Raw genomic sequence first — 20,714 nt, forward strand, 5'->3', positions numbered from 1 at the left:
TGTCTGGACCCTGCAGTGAGTGTCAGCGCAGCCAGTGATGCTTTCCTACCTCCCACCAGATACACCTTGTTCTCCTTCGCCGCCTCGGACAGCACCTGTGTGGACTCTCCTGGGATCCTCTCAGCGTACGCAGAGAAGAAGCCGGTTCCATACGGAGAGTTGAAGCATTCCTGCATCAACGACAGGTGACACAGTGTCAGCTTTGCAGCAGGAAGTGTGCGCTGTGGGGAGTCTTACGCACTGAATTTGACCTCTTTGGGCACCGGTAGCAGATCTGTCCAGGCTCTGGTTTCTTCACTCCTCTGTGACAGCGAACTGAACATCTTTAGGTTGTGGGTAAGACATCCGAGGATGTCATGTTGAACCATTTTCTGGCATTTTATAGAGCAAACAGCTAATCGACGATGCAAACAGGTGTCGGTTGCAGCTCCTGCTGGCTGTGCAGCCTAAATCTCCAATAATGTATTTCTATATTCATGCATTGTGTTGTCTTGTGGTGATTTACTCTCCATGTGCATCGAGCTCAACCAACAGCAACCAGTGGAGTGACAAAATGAACAGGTGTGCATTATGATGGGACCCAGCGTCCTCTACCACCCCCCCATCGGAGACCCTCCTGCTCACCGGCAGCAGCACCACCTTGCTGCCCTGTCCCGCTGCCTCCTTCACCAGCCTCCGGGCTCGGCTCAGGTTGTCCGCCTTGACGCTCGTCACCTGCAGCTGGACCACCGCCAGACGGAACTCTGCCACAACAAACAAGAGGTTTTTGGTCCAGATTTATATCAGTGCACTGTCTGCGCTCGGAGGAGACATTTTTAGACTGACTTTTAAACTTTAAACACAGTGAAAGCGCATGTTAGTCAGCTGCAACCTCAGTAAAATAGAGAACTTTGTACTTACTGGACATGGCTTTCGCTAACGGGGACATGTATGCAGATCTGTCCTGCTCGGTGTCCCAGATAGGGCACGTGATTCCGGCTTTCAAAATAAGAGTCTGTAGCTAGTCTACAGTCCTGACAGTGTTGACACCGGCGCACCTGTCAACATTGGGACTTAACAGCAAGGGAAGTGTAACCTTGGGTTAATTATTTCCTGGGATCGGGTTAACTGGCTCCTGCATTAAGTGACTACAGGGAGAGGGTGATTATGATGGACGGCAGAGATGTATACAGTCAACGGTGGAGTGTTTTCGCGCTTCTGATTGGCTGATTTATCGCTTTCCTTTCCTGTCATTCATTAACATCCGTGTAGCACATTTAGCCAAAAGCATAACTTTAAATGACGTTGTTCTTCAGGTGAGCCCCCTCCAATTTGATGAGATATTTGAGCAGGTAGTCCGTCCTCCTCCTCCTTCTTCCTTCTCCTCTTCTTCTTCTTCTTCTTCTTCTTCTTCTTCTTCTTCTTCTTCTTCTTCTTCTTCTTCTCTTTCTTCAATTGCCCGTTGAGTTAATGGATAGTCACTCAGCGTTACAGCTAATCTTCTACATACTGCCACCTGCAGTAGCGGAGGGGAATTACCACGCATCAAATAGGCAAGCCCGGGAAAAGCTGAAGAAGAGATGGCAGATCTGATTTTACGACGGAAGAAAAGTGCCGTAAAACAACACACAGTGATTATGGCAGTGACAGTTAACGCCTGTAGATCCAAACTGCTCGTTCTTCTAGTTTAAAGTCTCTCTGCGGCACGTTGCTGAGGCTCATGGAAGGTCCAGAACCTTTAATGTGAAATTTAGACACGAAGTTACGTCATCGGGTTACGTGGGCGTTATTCCGCCGATCCAGTTTTAGTCTTTCCTCATTGGTTAATTGCATGAGGCGGAAATACCAGCTTTAAATGAGCAGAGGTAAGAAAAGTTAACATGCTTAATACTCCTGAGGATTAGTATTTATGAACAGGTACTAATTGTATATACACTGTATATTTCTACTTAATAGAACTGCCCCTGAATGAACGTTCTGTATTCTTGGACCTTTATTTACACATTTAAGTGAAGGTAAAAACACAGACCAGACTCTTCATGTTGCTACTGGCTGTTCTGCTTCTTGCCGGGGATATTTGTTCACTCATTTGTCGTTCATCATTTAGGAAAGAATCATCTAACTTGCAAATCGCAACCTTCCAACATAGAAGAAGACTGTGCACGCTCTTAAAAATGTCCGTCACTGCAAATATAACCACTATTTCCAGGCCAAGTAACAACGTGTGAATGAGTATTCTTAGAGGGGTGCAGTCAAATACTCTCCATTTATTAAAAACAGAAAGGCTTAGAAAATAACAGCAGTACAATAAGGTGCAAATTACACTTTAGACATGTTGCATTTTGACTAGTGGTGACATCCTTTGCCAGTGATGTTACAGAGTAATGTAAAGACTCCTGATCAAGGATGTTCCAGTCAATACTGAAGAATATCACAAAGTTACAACACAATGCATGGATTACACAGGAATGCTATGAGAGACTGGAGTGAAGAAAGACCAGATTAGTGAGCCTTTAATTCAAGTTTTGGTTTCTGTTGCCCATATTTGAAACATGTTTTAGCTTGACCTCTCCCCACGGTTCATTTGAAGGGATAAATGGAATAAAAGCGTCTCTGGACAGACGTTTCAACTGGAGCCGTCGGGAAGGTGCTGCATCACTTCAGAGGCTCTGACACTTTGAATCCAGGTTCTAACGCAAAAGTACAAAGCGAGGAGGAAAAGTCCAAAACAGGGTTTAAAGATTAGAGGAGAAGCAGCAATATACTGTGATATGTTGCCACTGCTGGTGCCAATATCACACATCACAGGCATGAGGCCGAAGGCAACAGTGGCAAGCAAACTGAAACAGCGTAGTTTCCACTAATACGATGGAGAAGACAGACTGGTTTGAAAACATAGATTATATAATGACTTTACTTTTAACACATTTTCTTTTCATTCCTTTCAAAGCTGTGCAAAGCACAGTCCTTGTTACAGCGATCCGTCTGTCTAAATATGTAGCAGTTAGCTTCAATGACGGTCAGAGCCTTCCAGATGCGAACACGATCAGCAGTTTGTTTCACCCGGACACTTCTAGAAGGATAACTGGGAAAATAATTCACACACTGAATCTGAATAGGATGGAAAAATACTGAGGTGCTCAGGCTCTTAGTAACTACACTCACCAAACCTCCTGTTGTAATACTAATGTAGTCCAGAGGGGCTGTGAACAACGCTGTCTGAGAGCTACATCACACTGCTATAAGATGAGGTTAATTCATCAATATATGTCAAAGAAGAGAGTAAATGATCTCACAGACACTCTGTAAAAGGCTTACTTCTTAGTCTAGAAAGAAAGGGGAGCTGGTTTAGGGGCCAGCTGAAGTTTCACTGCATATTCTAACGATCAGGATATGCTTTCAAAATGACATTGCAAAGGTCTGTGCTGATATAGAGCAGTTTTACACAATATATACATCACATACTTATAAACGTCCTCAAATAGTTTCTATTTAAGGCTGCCTGCTGGAAAACAAAAGTTATCAAAAACAGTTGTTGCGGTAGGAAACCTGCCTCATGTGCCAGCACTGCTGCTTTTTCTTTTTGGGATGTGCATTGTAGACTGAGCTGGCTCACTCGTGCTCACTTCCTGACCAGAGCGATGGACGCTAAATCTAATCTCAACGCGTCTGAAAAGTAAATGAAGAGACATGACTGAGCTTCAGCGCTGTTCACTGCAGAACAAAAGGGTCAGGGTCAAAGGAAAAGGTCAGTGGTGTAGTGAGTGAGCAGGTCGGTCAGTACGCTACGTTAAGGCCAGAGGGAAGTTGCCAAAGTGGAACTGCACAGTAATGAGATGCCATGTTTCATCGGTAATCAAGAAAAACATACAGCACAACCAATATTGTTTAAAGTAGTCTAAGAGGATGGTTGGATGACTGCGGAGCACCTAAGTATTTCATCACACACAGTCTGTCCCACAGGCCTGCAGTCAGCAGTGTGTCCCCATGTCCCAAACACAGACCGCACAGGGCTTCACAGTCAACGCTGCGCTGGATCTGTCCAGGAGGGAGGACAGCCGAGGGAGAGCAGGACAAGGTTTCACTCCGGGCAGACGGAGACGCTTCTTACAGTCTGCGTCACGGCTGGCCGTCACGACCCCGTCGTCTCCCTTTACGAGCTCTCCAGCGCGTCGAGGACTTTCATGATCTGCTGCTTAATGACCTTGGTGGCGTCGCCGGCGTTGGGTATCAAATATCTGACGGGGGAGGGAAGGACAATGTTAGTCCAGAGGACACAGGAGTGGAATAGCAAAGAGGAAATACCGTCTTTCATAAAGATTGATTTTTGATCGAGCCTGTTGCACTTCACCTCCCAGGATAATCTCTAAAAGAATACTTTGCAAATTTGTCCGTGTATTTCTAAAATTTCTAATTGCAATATTTAGCATATTTACAAAAATGTCTAATTATATCTTTATTAATTTTATTATTTATTATTTATTAATATTCACCCTGTTGGTGGCACATTCCTGAGATACTGCGCTCATGACAACGATTTCACAGCGACTTTGACCTTTGACCACCAAAAGCTTTGAGCCAAAGTGAACATTTGTGCCAAATTTGAAGAAATTCTCTCGAGGCGTTCCTCAGATATCACGTTCATGGGACAAACGGACAACCTGGAAATAGCGCCTCTGGCCACAGCTGCCTTAAAATGACAATTAGGGCCTTTTCTAATCGTTGGGATTTAATATTTGTGAGCGGGCACCTCTCCACCGCAGATATCTCCACTCCAGCTGAGTTGTTGCTGCCAAACTTGAACGTGATCAGCTCCGGGTGCTTCTTTTTGGATGTGATCTTCACCACAGAGTTCAGTGCTTGTCTGGACTGGATGTAGGCGAAGCCCTTCCTTGAGGCGATCTCGCGCAGACAGTACATGTGAGTCGCTGTGATCAACAAGTGGCTGGAAAAACAAATAAACAGCGTCAGTGCTGCGTTTCACGGATTCCTGAAGTATTGCGAGGCCTCTTGTTCATTCACGTTTAAGGAAGTGCAGATTAGTCATGTTCAAATGCAACTTCTTGCCCAATCCGACCCTCCACACCCACGACTGATGGGGAGGATGCGTCAGAGTGTCTGGCGAGCAGTATTTTGACACACATTCATTCAGGCAGCAGCTCACCTGGGGAACATGTGACCGGTTTCTTTCACCTCGTTACACGGAATGTGATGCTTCACATCGGGTTTGTTTATCCACGTCTGAATGTTGACAATCTCCTTCCTGTCATCGTCCGACATGGATGAGCTGTCGATCTCATCTGAGGGGGCATTCGAAGCAGGTTCCTGTTTAGTTTTTCAAAATAAAAAGGTCTGAAATTGTTCGGCTACATTCAGCGGGACTTTACCTGTATCATACTCCTCTTCGTCACCGATGCTGAAAACGGGCTTCACCCCGCGGTAAGGTTTGCCAACGCGGTCGCTGCTGCTCACGTGCCTGCAGGTGGAAAGCAACATCAGCATCAGTGAAGGATGTGAAGACACATGAACGCCTGTGATGAAATCAAACACACATAAGAAGATAGAAATGACATGAGCAGCTCCAGGCTGCGCTGAAACATTCAGCCCACTACTGCCACCTAATGCTGTTAAACATAAAGAAAAAGGTTAAATGAGACATTTATACTCCAGAGGGGCTACAGATTAGTCAGGCTATGATATTCAGGGCTATCTGCAGGCAGTCATAGGGTTGTTTTTATCTTTTTTAGTGGATTAATGCCTCCGCATAGCCCTGGCTATCATCTAACAGAACAATGAAATGGAAAGACAAACTGTTAAGAGCATCTCCAAGCAAACAGCAGTGAAGCTGAGGGTCTTCCTAAAACACCTCACGTATTCAGACAAGAGACGACGGCCTCAGTGAGTTGCAGATGTACAGATGACTCAATGCTTCCTGAAAGGCCACGGCAGCGTCAGTGGTGCCAACTGAGCAGCAGTGCTGAATGTTGTTAGTGAAAGCGTCAGACAGACCCCGAACATGTCGCACACAGCCTGCCCACACCATACGGGGGACGCGTGGGGGTGTTACATGAGTGAGGGGTGTGGGCAGAGATGCCGATACTAAGCATGCGTTGATGTGACACAGGCCAACTCTCCAGCAGCCCAGCGGACCGGGGCGGGTCTACAGCCAGTGGGCATGCTGGTGACAAACAGCTCGATGGCAGGGAGCTCTTACCGATCTGGAGTCACCTTCTCTGGCCAGGGCAGATTGAAAGATATTCTAGCATGGAATAAGGCACAAGGTTTGGTGAACTTAAAAAAACTGCAAAGCTAAACATCAGTGACACTCATCAAATGACCACAAATCTCTGATTTCATAGTCCACTCTTCATTTTTACAGCCTTCATAGTTCACACTTTGTAATGTCTTCAGTCAGGTGTGAATATGTATTAAACCCCAAAGCAGCTGTAGCACCTCAATGATGTTTGATACTCGCCTGATGTTGGTGGAATTTATTGTGAATTAAAAAAGAAATGTAACATGTGTTTTCTGGATAAAGTGATTTCAGTGTTTCATTTCTTGTGTTGTGCAAAACTTCGAAAAGTTGTGAGAGTGTGCTGCAGTGTGTGTGTCAGGAGTGGAGGTTTGCCCGTGATGGATGTAGACCTCACCTCTCGACGGGGGTGGAGGTATTCTCAATGAAGCTGATCATCTTCTCCTTCACGTTTACTGACTTGGACTTGAGAGCAAACGTCATTTTGTTGACTAAAGACTTGACGCCTTTGCTGTCTCCAGGGCTACTTAGTGACTCTCCCTGAATCAGAGGGGAAAAGATAATCTGTTTAAAGAAGTAAAGATACATTCTGTCCAACATGAAGCTGAAGACAGACACGCAACATGATGCCCAAGTGATTTTCTTAATCTACTGACACGTGCATTCACACGTTTGAGGCCTCTTACGTCGGCAGAGCTGAGGCTGCTGTGAGATCCAGACGTGCTGACGATCCAGTGGACGTACGAAGAGTCGAGACCCTCCACGTTCATGTCTACCAGATGCTTTTGGAGGGCTGAAATCACACAAATTGACCAGGGGCCAGATATATAAACAATGTGCACATGCAAAATGGTATTTATGACAGAAGAGCAGGTTTCTAGAGACAGATATTCCCCCGCTTACCCATGAATCCTCCTTTAGCGATGCTGACATACTCTTTGTTTTTCTGTAAGAGAAAAACTTTAATCAGCAAAATGCAGATCATGCGACACTTTGTGTTCCCTCCAGCCACCTCCTCGTCCGTCTCTTTTCATGTCCCCCACCTGCAGGAAATGCGCCAGCACCATGTTCATGTACATGTCCTCCTCCTCCCTCCCGCTGCCCATGAAGCACAGGTGCTCTCCACTGGCGATGGAGCCGGACTCCAAAGACTGCTTCTGAGCCTCCAAGAGGGACTTCACCGAGAGAGCAAACTCAGAGGGGTTCTGGAGCATCTGTGAGAAGGAAGGGAAACACGTTTATTACACATTCAGGTATTTCATACATGTTTCAGGGAGAATCAGCAGTGTCTGCTCTCACCAGGTCGGAGTCCAGGTGGAAGGCGGTGGACAGGTGTCCAGAGTTGTACTGCTCTGCAGGCCGACAGTCCACCACGAAGAAACGTACTCCATCCTGAAAGCACAATCCATCATTATCACATTCTCTTCTCTTTCTTTCTGCTCACATGGCTAACAAACAGAGGGTTGAGAGTAACGTGAGTGTTACTGACCTGCTGCAGCTGGTTGGCCTGCAGGATCTCAGGGACAGACACGAGGAGACACAGGGCCTGACTCAGGTCAGTGTCCTCTTCTTTCAGAGCCACCAGGCTGCTACCAAACAGATTCTGGTTCATCTGGCGGGACAGAAAAAGCACACACTTGGCGTTTGAACAAAGACTTCTCCTGCGCAGCTGCCTCTATCTCTCTGTTAGCTTTCTCTGCTCCACATGCATCAAACATATCCGTACACTGCCTCACCTTTCTGAGGGACAAAGGGGTCTTGCTCTGGTAATACTGGGCAAGAGAAAACAAATCTTCAATGTCCTCGGTTTCCAGGTGAGAAGGAGACGCTTCGAGCATTTCTGCGACAAAGAAAGTCGGGTTAAAGTCCAGAATTCAACATGATTACCAAACGAAGCGACGGCGAGTCAGACTTACTGATGATGTTTTCTTTGCTGTCTCCTTCTTGTGTAAGGATGGTCTCTCTGCAGGCACATCAAAGAAAGACAGATCAAACTTACACTGAAGGTTTCTAAGCGTGGTCATGTTTCTGCAGGTTAGACTAACTGCTGCCTACTTGGCGTTGACGAGGATGATGAGCATGAGGAAGAAGATGAGGAAGGGGTCGGCCTGCTGCAGGTAGAAGTCCCACAAGGCCTGCGTAACTTCAGGAAGGCAGTGGCTGGAAAACAGACTGCCCAACTAAAGAGGAAATATGAAGAGACAACACATATATATTACCTGTCACCAGTCAGTAACTCGTCAGACAGACGGTGGAGAAAAAAAATACAAACCCAGCTGAAGGCGTAGGAGTCAGGTGTGATCTTTTTGGTGTCCAAGAAGGAGCAGAGCTCGGGCTCGTGGTACTGCAGCAGTAGTCTGTACAGGTGGAAGGGTCGGCCATTCGGCACACATTCCCTGAAATGGACGTATGTGATACACGTTAGAATTCAGGTCTCCACTTCCTGTCTGTGTGTGAGTGGAATGTGACAGATGACTGAAGCAGGGCTCAGACCTGGGGATGTATTTATTCATAATAGCGTAGAAGCAGTTGTAGAGGTCGCTGCGGGGAAGCCGAAGCCCCAGTAGTGGTTTGAGAAGGTGCGGCCAGCTGAGCTCTGGGGTGAAGGAAATGTTGCGGGACTTGCAGTAGAACGTGATGACCGACTCAACATCAGACACCATTTCACTCCTCTCTTCCTCCGACACTCCCAGCTGGTCTAAACATGGGAACCAAAGCAGGAAGTGTTAGTCACCTTACACAGATGTCGTCATCTACATTCGGCCTTAAAAAACAGGAAGCGGGGAAATGTAGAATGTGCCATGACAAGGAAAACTTAGCAGCACGACAAACCTAAATCATAAAATAATACATGAAAAGAGCACTCCTGCTGTGTTCGTAGTTTTTCTGAGCATCATTCTCATAAGAGACTTTCTATTTTGAGCTGTAACAGATCCTGCTGTCAACATGTCAGAAGAGCAGACTAATAAAAGTCATTTGTTCCTCTGAAATCCTGACGATCCTCTTTAGATACTCAGACTGTGAGCAAGAACCAAAATTAACACGACCCTTCTTTCTTCTCTCCTGCTGCTTCCTGGTGTGTGTCACACTCACCAGAAGGTGCTGCAAAGTTATATGCATCCATGAAAAGCTCCAAGAAAGGCTGCTTTCTGTTGCTGTATGTTGATGTTCCCTTAATGTTTTCTGCCCAGACGGCCGTCAACTAAAGTATGTGTAGCATTGAAAGAGCACAGCGATTTCTGATTGCTTAACTATAACTCTGTGGGACTAAAGATGACAGTTAAAACAGTTACTCCCAGTCAAAATCAGGGCCCTACATTACCCACAATGCAGCTTGATTTGTTGACAGTCTAGTCAGAGATTCAGATGTGCTGTGCTCGTAGCAGCTAATGTGATCTGGAGCCTCAAGCAGAGATGAGGATGGGGCTGCAGGGGTCTGTAATTCCAAAATCCAGCATCTTGTCAAGGAACTGACTCACCAATCAGCTGCTGACTGCGGTTGTGAATGAGGGTCTGTTCTGGTAAATCGAGGACGCCGTCCCACGGAGACAGGCTGTCTCCTTTTCCAGAGACGTTTAGAGCAATCTGCCAACACAAAAGAGGGAATCACTGCAAAACCTACTGACTGATAAGAGGACATTTAATAACCTCTTATCAAAGACTGAGACTGATCTGCACTCAGTGACTCAACCGCTCCTCCATTAATGAACAACTACAATTTACGCGCTAACATGTACACGTGTTAACTCCAAAATAGAACCTCTCAGCATTGGTCCACGTAAGTCACACACAAAAATATGCAGAAGCTTTGTTGTTTCAAACATGACTGACACCTTAAATGTGCGTCACAAAGCATCTTAGGTACATCATCTGTGCCTGAGATGCTCGTCTTTCCAGTCTGTTGACTTATTTCTGACAAGAGACGTCTCCACCCTTACTGCACATTCACTCTGATAATAGAAGCACTACTGGCTTCAGCTTGCACACGCACACACACAAACACACTTAAACTACAACATTAGTCACATTACAAGTGAAAAGGCTTTTTGTAAATGTCGTTTTCAGCATGTGTGAAGTCTCGTCATACTTCTCACCTTCCACATCTTGGCCCTGTGTTGAGCTGAATGCTCCTGGACCTGGATGACGCTTCTCTCCATCTCCATGTCTGAGCCACCAGAGTCAAGAGCCTCAGCTAGATCCTGGTCCCTGAACAAACACAAACAGCACAGTCAAACAAGCTAACAGACGAGTGAAGCATAAACGGTCATTTTTCTGTGTGATTACAGTTCCCACAATGGTCTAATCTCAGCATGAGCAATTCATCACCTTTGCTCTCTGGCATCAGCACTTGTGGTGAAGTTTGGCATGTGATAAAAGTATTTCTTGGCATCGATAAATGTATTACAAAATAATCATTACATAAGTCCCATATGACTGCTGTCATAAAAATTACTACCACAAAGACATTACTGAGTCCAGCTATTTGGAAGCTGATCATTTCGGTTTGTCTGTACACCGTTATGCAGGAAAAAGTGTTGAAGCTCGACCATTTAACAGGTGATTTCCCACTACAGGCAGATATCACGACACATAAAAATATGGTAATCTTTTTACGGCGACATTTATCTCCATAACGCCCAGCACTTCAACCGGCTAGTTCTGTTTTTTGACAAGTCTTGACAAGTTCAATACTTCACTGACAACTTTCAGGTTAGTTGAACATTGAATCTTAATGTCACTTTGATCATTATAATAGGATTCGAGTTTAGCATATTACCGAGAGGAGGAAACTGGAGCTCGGTTAAAAGCTAAGGCTGGGATCTGTTTAAAGGGAAGCAGAACCCGACAAACACCGGCTATCTAGCTAGTTATTGTTAGCATGCTGGCTAACAGGCTTTGTTTATAAACTTGTCTGCGCGAGGAACAAAGTTATGAAAATATAAGCACTTTTAATGATATTTCTCAAAAGCTTTTTGGTAATTTGTGTCCGTTTTAATGTCCGGGCTGCTAATTTATCGGCACCAACTAACATTAGCTGGCTAGCTGCCGAGTAGTAACGGCACCCAGCTGGTTTCAGATGAGCATCCATCGTCAGCGGAACAGACCTACTCCGCAAACTCATATTTAGTGGCTACACATCAAATTATGTCACATGGAGCCGGAACAATTGTTTGACAATCGAAAAAACGCCTCGTATAATGTCTGTCCGTTGACAAATTGTCTCACCAGCTGCCCTGAAGGGCTTCCTCCGCGGCATCCGCCATTGTTGTGTTGACGGAGACACGTCACTTGCCGTCAACACGGCCGATGTGTCGCGAACTCTGACTGATTAATGAGCCGCAGAGATTGAGTGCAGCTAATTGTCTCTGTAATAAAGATGGTACTTGTGACAACTTTAGTTTTTAATTGAAACAGATATGAAGAAACATGCTGATGCTATGTTCAAAAAGGTTAAATGCCACATATGATCTTCTTTTAATATCAAATCCTGCACTTTAATGAGCCTGCATGTGTTGACAGGATCAAGACCAGACTGTTCATTGTTCCTCATCACACTTTAGAGCCCAAAGCCTGAAGTGCTCCGACACTTCAAAACAACCTCCTGCAGGCACTGTTTCAACTGCATCTTTTCATCTTCAAACACATAAAATCCTGAACACATAATATATGTGCTTAGGATTTTCAATTTTACATTTGCAGCTTGCACAATGTGCTGACTTAGTTGTGTCTTTAAATAGTGGAGCAATAAACCTGAGTGTTATTGAAACTATTTATAGTTGTTAATTGAAGATCACTATTTGATTAGCCCTTTCACAGCAACTTGACTTGTCAAAGTGGGTAAAGCACAGGTGTATTGGCCATTTTATTCAAGTGTCCTAGAAAGCTATGACAGTAGGAGTGAGCCAGCAAAACAAAATGAATGTTGTTCACAGTTTTTCTAATATTTCACAATTCCTTATGTAGTTCCACATATTTACTTGTTACATAATAAACTGCCTAATCTAAAGCTAACCTGTAAAGATTCAATGTTATGTATTGGTGTAAATCCATGAATTATTTCACGCTATAAAAACAAATCTTAAACGTATAACCCCAAACACAAATACGAGTGACTATCGGTCTTCAAGTTAACAGCGAGCAGGCAAAAAAAGCAACTAAAACGATTCAAAGCATGAAAACAGAAGTGTCAATCAGTGTTTTGGCTGAATGTGCAGCTGAACAAGCCAGGGAACACTTGCAAAGGTGAAATTCATTCCAGGAATTATAACTTTATTAGGATTTATATTCTCTTTCACTTTGGTCACCATACATATCGTTGATGAAGAATGTCAGTGTAATTTCTATCAAACAGCCAAAGTTTCAGGGACATCTGCTCAGAGGTTAACTCTCATTTGACTCTGAAAGCTTAAGAAAGATGATTTTTGTTGAGAAGCAGTCCTCACCAGCTGCAGCTTGGATGCATGAATCGGTTCCTCACTATTACCACACATTCAATAAAATTCAGCCATCACTGCTTCTGGATAAATGAACGTCACACAACTATTTGAATTTTCAAAAAACTGAAAATGTTCCAAACATTCAGCAGTGGCAGTGAATTTTATTTATGGATGGATGCTACTTGAGAGCCAAATCATGCATTAAACCAAGAGCTTCTGAGGGCTGCGTGTGGTCTGGAAACAATAAGGCTTGGGTTGAGAGAATATAACAGGAGAAAGAGAGAAAACTAAAACCGCTGTCTTCAGGTTACTCACTCAAAAGATGAAATCAAACGTAGCATGAAAAATGAACATTTTACAATAAAATACAAAAAAATCATGTCTCTCAATTAAAGTGAGCTAGGAAAAACACTGAATATTCAATCCCTTGTGACATCTTCTGACACTAGCGGCAATTTAAAAAAAAAAAATTCAAAAAACTAAAGACAAAATTGGTTAAATTTTTCTAATCAAAAGTGTTTTGCCCAAAGTCTCATAGTTGGGTTTTTCCTAGTGTTCAAGACAGCACGAGCATGGCATTTACATTTATTTATAAAGTGAACATGCTGCACAAAGTATATATATATTAAAAAAAAAAAGGAAACAAGCAGTCTCATAATAAAAAAAAAACACACTTCAGGATGCTAAACTAGCCCCTCTGTTAGCCCGCGTCCATGAGATCAATTCCAGCATCACAAACACTGACATTACACATTTGACTACAATTTTAATCTTGCATTCGGAACTGATTATGTACGTTACAATATGAAAGGAGCCGGACAAAACCACTTTAGATCAGCATAAATTAACAGGTGAACAGTCCATTAGAACTATATAAAGCTCTCACAGTATTTTCTGTAGATCGAAGAGTCACAAAAGCCTTAAAGTCAGTGATTGGTTCAAAAGACTGCACGCATTTCAATTCTCTTACACTTCACATAGTTGCTATTAATTTAGACAGGTATACATGGCCGTTCATGTACGGTTTTCTCTCTAGGTGATACAGTCTTTTCCTTTATTCAGACCAATAAAAAGGTTTGACGATGAAGTGCCCCCCCTCACCGGGACAGACCACCTGGTCACCCATTGGCCTAGACCACAGCCTCAGCCTGATTGTGAATAGAAATCCTTATTTCCGTGACAATAACCCCCTTTAATGTGATGTAAACACGGCCTATATTCAGCGCTCTTCTTTTTTCTTATAATCCAGTATTCTTTTTTTTTTTTTTACAAATCAAAGTAGGTCAGACAGTTGCACTTTTAACACAGTTACGTTGAGCGATGAAGAGATTGGCGGTCAGCTGGCGGAGGAGTTACAGTGTCGGAGGTTTCAGCCCGTACTTTCTTGCCACTTCAGTCTGGGCGTACGCTGCATCACATAATGAGTACAAATGGGCCATCTCCATCTCTGACTTGGCCAGGTTAATTGCCTTGTTGAACATTTCTATTGCCTTGTCCAGATTGCCCCTGAAAGGAAAGGTTCTCGTTATTTCGAGCACTTTAAGAAGTCTCCTCGTGAGCGCACTGAGTCAACTTGTCAGTCTCACCTTTGAACTTCAATAGTTCCCATCGTTTCATAGGCGAAGTCACATTTGTTGTCGATTTCGATGGCCTTGCTGATGAGCTCGAGACCCAAGTCAAGGTCCTGTTTCCACTGAAGCTGTAACAAACTGGACGTATATTGAACATTTAGGAACTGATGACTAATCACATGTTATTTAACAGCATGCCGGCATAAAGGAGAAAAACACCTACCCCTTGTGGACATATGTGGTAGCATTGTCTGGTTCCAGTTCAATACACTTGTCATACATCTCGTCTGCTTTTCCAAACTGCTGCTGATCAGTCAAAGCCTGAAAAAGGCACAAGCAGACGTATTGTGCATGTTGACATCGAGCTACAGCTGCTATTTTCTGCAAACTTATTGTAAAATGAACAGAGCAAATGAGTATTAAAGTAATCACTGACGTGCAAATAGAGAATGAAATCAATGAATCTTTACCTGAGCATAAAGAGCGTAGCCCTCGGCACACTTGGGGAACCTTCTGATGACGTCCTCAAAGCCGTCCATGGCTGTCTGTACTTGTGACGGGTTGTTTCCAGTATACGCTTGTCTGTACTGAGGAACACGAGAAAAAGAAACTCAGCAGCTTATCTTGAATTGTATCACCCACTGACGCTACAGGCAGCAGGGCCGATCAAAAGAAAAGAATCAGTTTATTCATTAGATAAATCGGACGACGGCACACTTGATATTCAAATCCTGAGTGGATGACTTACAAGAGCGAAGCATTTCTGTGCCTGGGCGAGAGCAGAGTCGGGCCTGAGCAGGATGCACTCATCAAAGTCTCCCACCGCCTCGTCCACCTGGTCCAGCAGGATTTTCAGCTGAGAGAAAATAAAGACTTTAGACAGAGCGCTGCAGCGTAAAGTGAGATAAGCAAGTAGCTGTCAACTGACGTGAAACCGATTCAGCCGCATTCCTACCTGACCCCTGTGGTGATAGACGTCAGGGTTGCGCGTGTCAATCTCGGCTGCCATGTTGAAATCTTGCGTAGAGAGCAGAGGCTGCTGCTGCTGCATGTACATGCTTCCGCGCTTGATCAAAGCGTTGGCTCGTAACTGTAAAGAGGAGACGCATGTCGTCATATTGCCCAGGTATTCTCGACTACGAACAGGCCGTCAAATAAACAGTGCACACCTTCACGTTGGCGTCCTGCATGTTGATTACGCGGTCTAAATCAGGCTGAGCAGCAGTGGCGTTACCGATGAGCAGGTAGAATGTGGCACGCAGCAGGAGGGCCTCCGCGGTGTATCGACCACCTGACTCGATCTCCTTGGTGCATTCGCTGATGATTTTGTCATAGTTCTCCTCCTCCATGTACTGCTTTGCCTTCAGGTAGCCGGAGCTGAAGAGGTGGAAAAACAGATGAAGTAAAGTGTGAACCTACCAGGTGATAATTTTCAGTTTGCAAACAACAGAGGTGTGAAGTGTGAGGAGCTGCCGTTTCCCGAAGTGTTCCTTTTGTTCCTATTGCGTTAGGAAAAATTCCCAGCACGTCACTCCATGCCTGCAGCTCCTCCGTCCCTCCTGCTTCAACCTGAGTGTGCCAGGTGAGTTAATGCTGAGTAAACATTCTCTGACCTTCCAGTGACCTCAGCTGCCTCGCCCTCCTTGTCCTTGTCTTCATCCTTCTTCTCCCCCTTCTGCAGGGGCTGTGAGATGATGTCGTCTGTGAACGAGCTAAAGTAGGATTTGATGAACTGAGGAGAGGGCATCATCGGCTCACGGTTCTACAGAGGAGGGGTTCCAAAAAAGGAAAAAAGTTTACTGTGACAGTTCAGAGAAAGAAAACTGAAAGAAACGCTTGTGTGTACAAGTGGACAAGTACCTTGTATTTCTCCTTGGCCTTCTCTTTTCCCAGCTGTTTCAGTACCTTGTCTGCCAGCAACATGCTCTGTTGGTTCTGGAAGGCCTCAAGAATACACACAGCTGTGACGTCTGAAGGATACACAGGGAACAAAACCGTAACTAAAAGTCACACGTTTCAAGTTAAACTAGTAAAAGAATATTTTCAGAAGAAACGAGTGTCTCACCCTCTAGACACTCCTTCTTGTTGTCTAGTTTTTCCAGAGCTTTAGCCCTCCTGAACAGGGCCTTGACATAGCGTGGATTCATTTCCACAGCCTGAGAGCAGTCCTGTACCACTTCTGTCCATTTCATCTGAAATAATAATTCAAATGCTGGTTATCTCCCACACACATGTGCATCTGAATATGCAGCGGTTCAGAGGTCTGTCCACTACCCCGAGAAGGCTTATAGGTCCAATGGAGACACAGACCTGTATGTTTTAAAGTGGACCAAGAGACTTATAGTGTCTCACAATGGAAGACGAATATATATAAAATTAATCTTTAACCTAGAAGATTTGAGTTCTGCAATGCAGAAAACACAGGTGGAAACTGGACTTCAATAACAAAACAGAATCAACTGTAAAACGCAGAACATTGCAGAAATGGCCAAAATGTAGATGTAATTTAGAGAAATCAGGGTTTTCCCAATCATTATATACATTTCAGTTACAGCACCTAAACCAAATAAAGAGAAAAAAAATACTGCTGCAATGTTTTGGAACTGGAAAACTGACACCTAAAACGTTAAAGCAACATTTCTTCAGTGACAAAAGTCTAAACGAGCCAACAACATTTCACTGCTGCCGGCTGGGATGAAATTTTCCACACTGATTAATTAACGTTGGAGAGCTGATGTGCGCAGTGGACCTGATGAGGCTGCATGAACCTCTGCGACTTTGTACACCTTCAATCACACATGAGGGCGGAAAGATCTGCATGTTGATGATTTACATGACACATTCAATCCACAACACATTGACCAAAGAGGGACAGCCACTGATCTGTGCACAGGCCATCGCTTCAGGCTATAAGCTGCAATAAGAAGAAACAGAGGACGCCTTGACCCTGTGAAGTCATTACGGGCAAATTTTAAGTTGAATGAACATGAGAAGTATTGGCCTGTGTGTCAATGTGTACCACAGTACAAAAACATTTGCAAGAGCTACAGTGTGTTAATTAAATTAAGAATTTACTGTCAATTTCTGCAAAACTGATCAAGTATCAATGCCACACTGTCATTATAGCAAAGGATGACCTGTTCACTTTTTTTGCTTAGACATTTGTCATAATGACTTGTTTTTGCACACCAGCTGTGTCTTCCATATTAAAAAACAATCTCTGAACACATTAAAAGAAGGTGTTGCCAACCTGCTGTTCGTAGGCTGCTGCTCTGTTCTGGTAAAACGTTGATAAATCAGTCTTCTGCTCGGTGGGGCAGAGACCGATGGCCTCTGTGTAGCACTGGATGGCGTTCTCATACTTGCCAGCCTTGAAGTACTTGTTGCCCTTGTTCTTTGCTGCCTGAGCCCGATCCAAAGGGCTCTGAATGAGAGAGAGGAAAGCAACGATTATTGATTAAATGGACTCCCCTGTGACTCAATGCACTGGGTTAAGGGTTGAAGAGCCTGCATAAGATTGCTAAGGAACCATTAGTAACAAGCACGCCTCCAGTAATGCTGATTTAAAGGCAAACAACTGTGATGCTTAACAATGGATGTGCATAACCAGAAAGTCTTGGAATAAATTATACCTGAATAATGCTTGCCTACTACCACCAGTAATTCTGCTTTCATGGCTACACATGAATATGACCTAAGGCCTCACACGGATCCTGTCTGATAAATTTTGTGATATAATGACCTCACACTCACAGATTACTATGGTCACACAATAGCTTGAATGTAACTGAAAACTTGACAAACATTTTGGCAGAGAGCTCAATCACAAAGCTAAATTGTTGGTCTCTGGACTTCGACCCAGCTGTCAGTAACAACGCCCACATGTGTCAGACTGCGTTACTGGACGTTACCTGTGCGTGACAAAACAACGTGAAGACTGACAGCCTGTTAGATTACCCAGTAAACCTGCCTCTGCGTAAACAAGACGGATTCAACGGACAGCCATCCCCGCCCCACTTCAGTTTCTGAGTAAACACCGCCAGCTAGCATGCGCTAAAACGAAAGCTACACCATTGGTGTCAGTTATTAGACATGTCGTCACGTTGTTCGCATGTGCGTTTCATCGTATGATTTATCAGCTGCACTTGTTACACATTTAACGTAATGCTTGCTTTACCGGCGTGTAGGTTAATAGAGATTTGCCACCGGGGTAATTAAGCAAGCTAGCTACCTTGATACCGTTAGCTTACACAACAGCTAGCTAGCGCTTAACATCGGCTAATCCACCAGCGATGAACCGGTGGCTATCGGCCTTGCTCTGGTGAAGGTAGCTGTCACTGACAGCACCAGCAACGTTAGGTGTCCTTGAGTGCACTTTAACTGTAAAGACATATTTAGTCAGAAAAGCGTTCGTTCTGCAAAATCATGCTAATGTGGGGAATGCTATAGCACACTGACAACAGAGGGAAGCGGAGTCTCTAGGCAACGGTACCATGTTCTCCTGCTCCCGGCTGGCTCGCGCTGCGCCGTCTTGGCCCTGCACGGGACTGGCGCTGCCTTCTGGAGTTTTCCGCTCCCCGGTCCCTTTCCTTTGCTTCGTCCTGCTGCGGTTCCAGAGGTAAACCGCCCCTACTCCCAGCACAATGGGAGTCCCGACTAACAGTGCCAGCTGCCACCGGGGTAGTCCGGTACCGGACTGCGGCTCGACTGGCTTGGAAGCAGCCATGATGTACGACCGAGCAATAGTTAGCCAGCCAGCAGCACCACCAGCAAACAGCGTGAGCGACCGCCGCTTCTTCTTCCCGTGCTCTGCGAGGTCACACACAACGAGGCATCATGGGATACTGGCGGGGAATCCACGGGGCTGCCTGTAGCTGTAGTTCGGCTGTGGCATTTTGTAGTCCAAACATCATAAGTGTGAAACATGATCCTGGAAGAATCATGACGAGTTGAATTTTGCCTATAGCCGTCCATTTTAGTAGTTCTCCAGGACTGAGGCGTTGATGCATTGTAGTCTCAGTTACAGTGAGCAGTGAAGGGCTGTGTCAAATTAGTTAGAAAAGTGCATCACATACGTAAATCACTACTTACACAGGACAGACATGTTCAACTGGTTTTATTAACTCGTTGGAGAGTTGAAGTTACCATGGACCCCTACTGACCCCCACCTCTCACTGTCACCGCATCCACACTGCAGCCCACCTTATCATGCACGTACTGAATGAACATTGATTGACATTCATTATTCATTATTCATTTTCATTAAAGACATAAATTACAGAACGAATGGGGCATAGAAAGAAACAAGTGGGCCTGTCCTGGGATGCTACCAGCCACCAAATTTACCATTTAATTTGCATTAAGTTGGTTGAATAGAAGTTTTGTTTTGTGCAAGAAAAGCATGAATTTAAGATGATTTTAAAATCATGTAAATGTAAAACGTCCCAAATGAGTGATGTTTTTGAATCTTGAAAAACTACAAAAAAAATCAATATTATCTGTATGCAGGTTGACTGCAGCCACTAGGTGGCAGTGTTACTGACTTTCTCCATAGAGCCACATTTGCCCACTTTAGTGCTGAACAGAAACAACCACATGAATTAAAAATGCTGTATGTATACATCTTTTGGTACACATTCCTTTTTGTTTTTGTGTGTGTGTTTTTAATATTCTGATCAATGAGATTTATTATTTGAGTCTGCATGTGTGTGTTTGTGTCTTTGCAAAGTTGAGTCCCCTCACTGTCCCATTTCAGAGCATTGTGCTGGTCTGTCTGGACGCCGCTGCAGCCTGACTGCTCAATTTGTGCCCAAGGCCATCTGTCCTCCAACAGCGACCAGCACCGAACACTTTTCAAAGTCAGCTGTATTCAGCAGGTTAGAGGGAAGCCTGTGTAATGAAGAGGGTTGTCCTTCCAGCGACACAGACCGTTGATAAGATAACTATTCCCTCAGGAGGTGTTCTGTAATTCAAGGACTGACTGGTAATCTATTCACACAGTCTGGTACATAGAGTTTGATTCTGTATTTGTAGTTTCATCAAATGAAAAACCAAATAAAGTGTAAAGAGTTTCCCAGCTATAATTTATCCTAAATGAATGCAGCTGGCCTAACATTATCCACTCTACACTGACACAGTAGCTTGTTTTAAAAAGCCCCGAAATCAATTTTGCCGCTAAACTCCAACGCGTGATGAGACACAATGACCTTGTACTGTACACTGCACATGTGGTGTGTCTGTCTGCAATGACCCCGCAGACCCTGTTTCTTCAGAGAGGTGAAAGGGCCGACTGACAGAGGTTACAGCAAGGATGTCTGATCTCCTCTATAGCTATTCCTGTCTCCTGTGAAAACTGCCTGCTATTGTTAGCGCAGCCCGGCTTACTTTTAGTTGCTGCCACTAGATGTTTGGAAACCTGCAAGCACTGAGATGTGTCTGTGCTGCCATCATGCTGGGAAGTGTTTGAAATCCTAA

At 44.5% G+C, this 20,714-nt stretch overlaps 3 protein-coding genes across 5 annotated transcripts in view; all 3 read right to left on the reverse strand.

Moving 5' to 3' along the window:
* The window catches only part of nit2 (nitrilase family, member 2), a 70,810-nt gene extending 69,378 nt beyond the window's left edge, over positions 1-1,432 (reverse strand). For both annotated transcript variants that reach the window (XM_070960954.1, XM_070960953.1), the window contains exons 1-3: positions 901-1,432; positions 625-743; positions 50-170 (exon numbers count right to left, since the gene is read on the reverse strand). In XM_070960954.1, coding sequence (XP_070817055.1) covers positions 50-170; positions 625-743; positions 901-928 — 268 coding nt within the window. In that variant the 5' untranslated portion in view covers positions 929-1,432. The remainder of the gene's footprint in view (positions 1-49; positions 171-624; positions 744-900) is intronic.
* Positions 1,433-2,226: 794 nt separating this feature from the next.
* tbc1d23 (TBC1 domain family, member 23) lies at positions 2,227-11,517 on the reverse strand. 2 transcript variants are annotated; one of them, XM_070960927.1, is made up of 19 exons: positions 11,459-11,517; positions 10,327-10,438; positions 9,712-9,817; positions 8,726-8,930; positions 8,505-8,628; positions 8,288-8,412; positions 8,149-8,195; positions 7,969-8,072; positions 7,722-7,844; positions 7,532-7,624; positions 7,276-7,446; positions 7,136-7,178; positions 6,919-7,025; positions 6,630-6,772; positions 6,194-6,238; positions 5,367-5,455; positions 5,144-5,279; positions 4,730-4,924; positions 2,227-4,217 (listed from the first exon to the last, which is right to left on the reverse strand). In XM_070960927.1, the coding sequence occupies exons 1-19, from the start codon at positions 11,494-11,496 to the stop codon at positions 4,133-4,135; spliced, it is 2,091 nt and encodes a 696-aa protein (XP_070817028.1). In that variant the 5' UTR covers positions 11,497-11,517; the 3' UTR covers positions 2,227-4,132. The 2 variants fall into 2 exon arrangements, with proteins under 2 accessions (XP_070817028.1, XP_070817029.1); XM_070960928.1 differs by lacking the exon at positions 6,194-6,238.
* A 2,072-nt stretch (positions 11,518-13,589) lies between these two features.
* Positions 13,590-19,236, reverse strand: tomm70a (translocase of outer mitochondrial membrane 70 homolog A (S. cerevisiae)). Its single transcript, XM_070961181.1, has 12 exons — positions 18,733-19,236; positions 17,491-17,664; positions 16,306-16,432; positions 16,101-16,210; positions 15,854-16,002; positions 15,410-15,617; positions 15,196-15,330; positions 14,989-15,096; positions 14,711-14,827; positions 14,464-14,561; positions 14,256-14,378; positions 13,590-14,175 (listed from the first exon to the last, which is right to left on the reverse strand). The coding sequence occupies exons 1-12, from the start codon at positions 18,964-18,966 to the stop codon at positions 14,022-14,024; spliced, it is 1,737 nt and encodes a 578-aa protein (XP_070817282.1). The 5' UTR covers positions 18,967-19,236; the 3' UTR covers positions 13,590-14,021.
* Between the last annotated feature and the right edge of the window lie 1,478 nt (positions 19,237-20,714).

Source organism: Chaetodon trifascialis, chromosome 4 (genome assembly GCF_039877785.1).
Source record: "Chaetodon trifascialis isolate fChaTrf1 chromosome 4, fChaTrf1.hap1, whole genome shotgun sequence".
Taxonomy (NCBI): Eukaryota; Metazoa; Chordata; class Actinopteri; order Chaetodontiformes; family Chaetodontidae; genus Chaetodon; species Chaetodon trifascialis.

Excerpts from the sequence above, each read along its gene's own strand:
- tbc1d23 (XM_070960927.1), bottom strand. The coding sequence starts at position 11,496 with ATGGCGGATGCCGCGGAGGAAGCCCTTCAGGGCAGCTG. Across the intron at positions 7,625-7,721 it reads AGGCCAACCAGCTGCAGCAG|GATGGAGTACGTTTCTTCGT; the intron begins GTCAGTAACACT and ends TTGTGCTTTCAG. Across the intron at positions 4,218-4,729 it reads GAGATATCTGCGGTGGAGAG|ATATTTGATACCCAACGCCG; the intron begins GTGCCCGCTCAC and ends CTCCCCCGTCAG.
- tomm70a (XM_070961181.1), bottom strand. The coding sequence starts at position 18,966 with ATGGCTGCTTCCAAGCCAGTCGAGCCGCAGTCCGGTACCGGACTACCC. Across the intron at positions 15,097-15,195 it reads TCTATCACCACAGGGGTCAG|CTGAAAATCCTGCTGGACCA; the intron begins GTAGGAATGCGG and ends ATTTTCTCTCAG. Across the intron at positions 14,828-14,988 it reads CACAGAAATGCTTCGCTCTT|TACAGACAAGCGTATACTGG; the intron begins GTAAGTCATCCA and ends CGTGTTCCTCAG.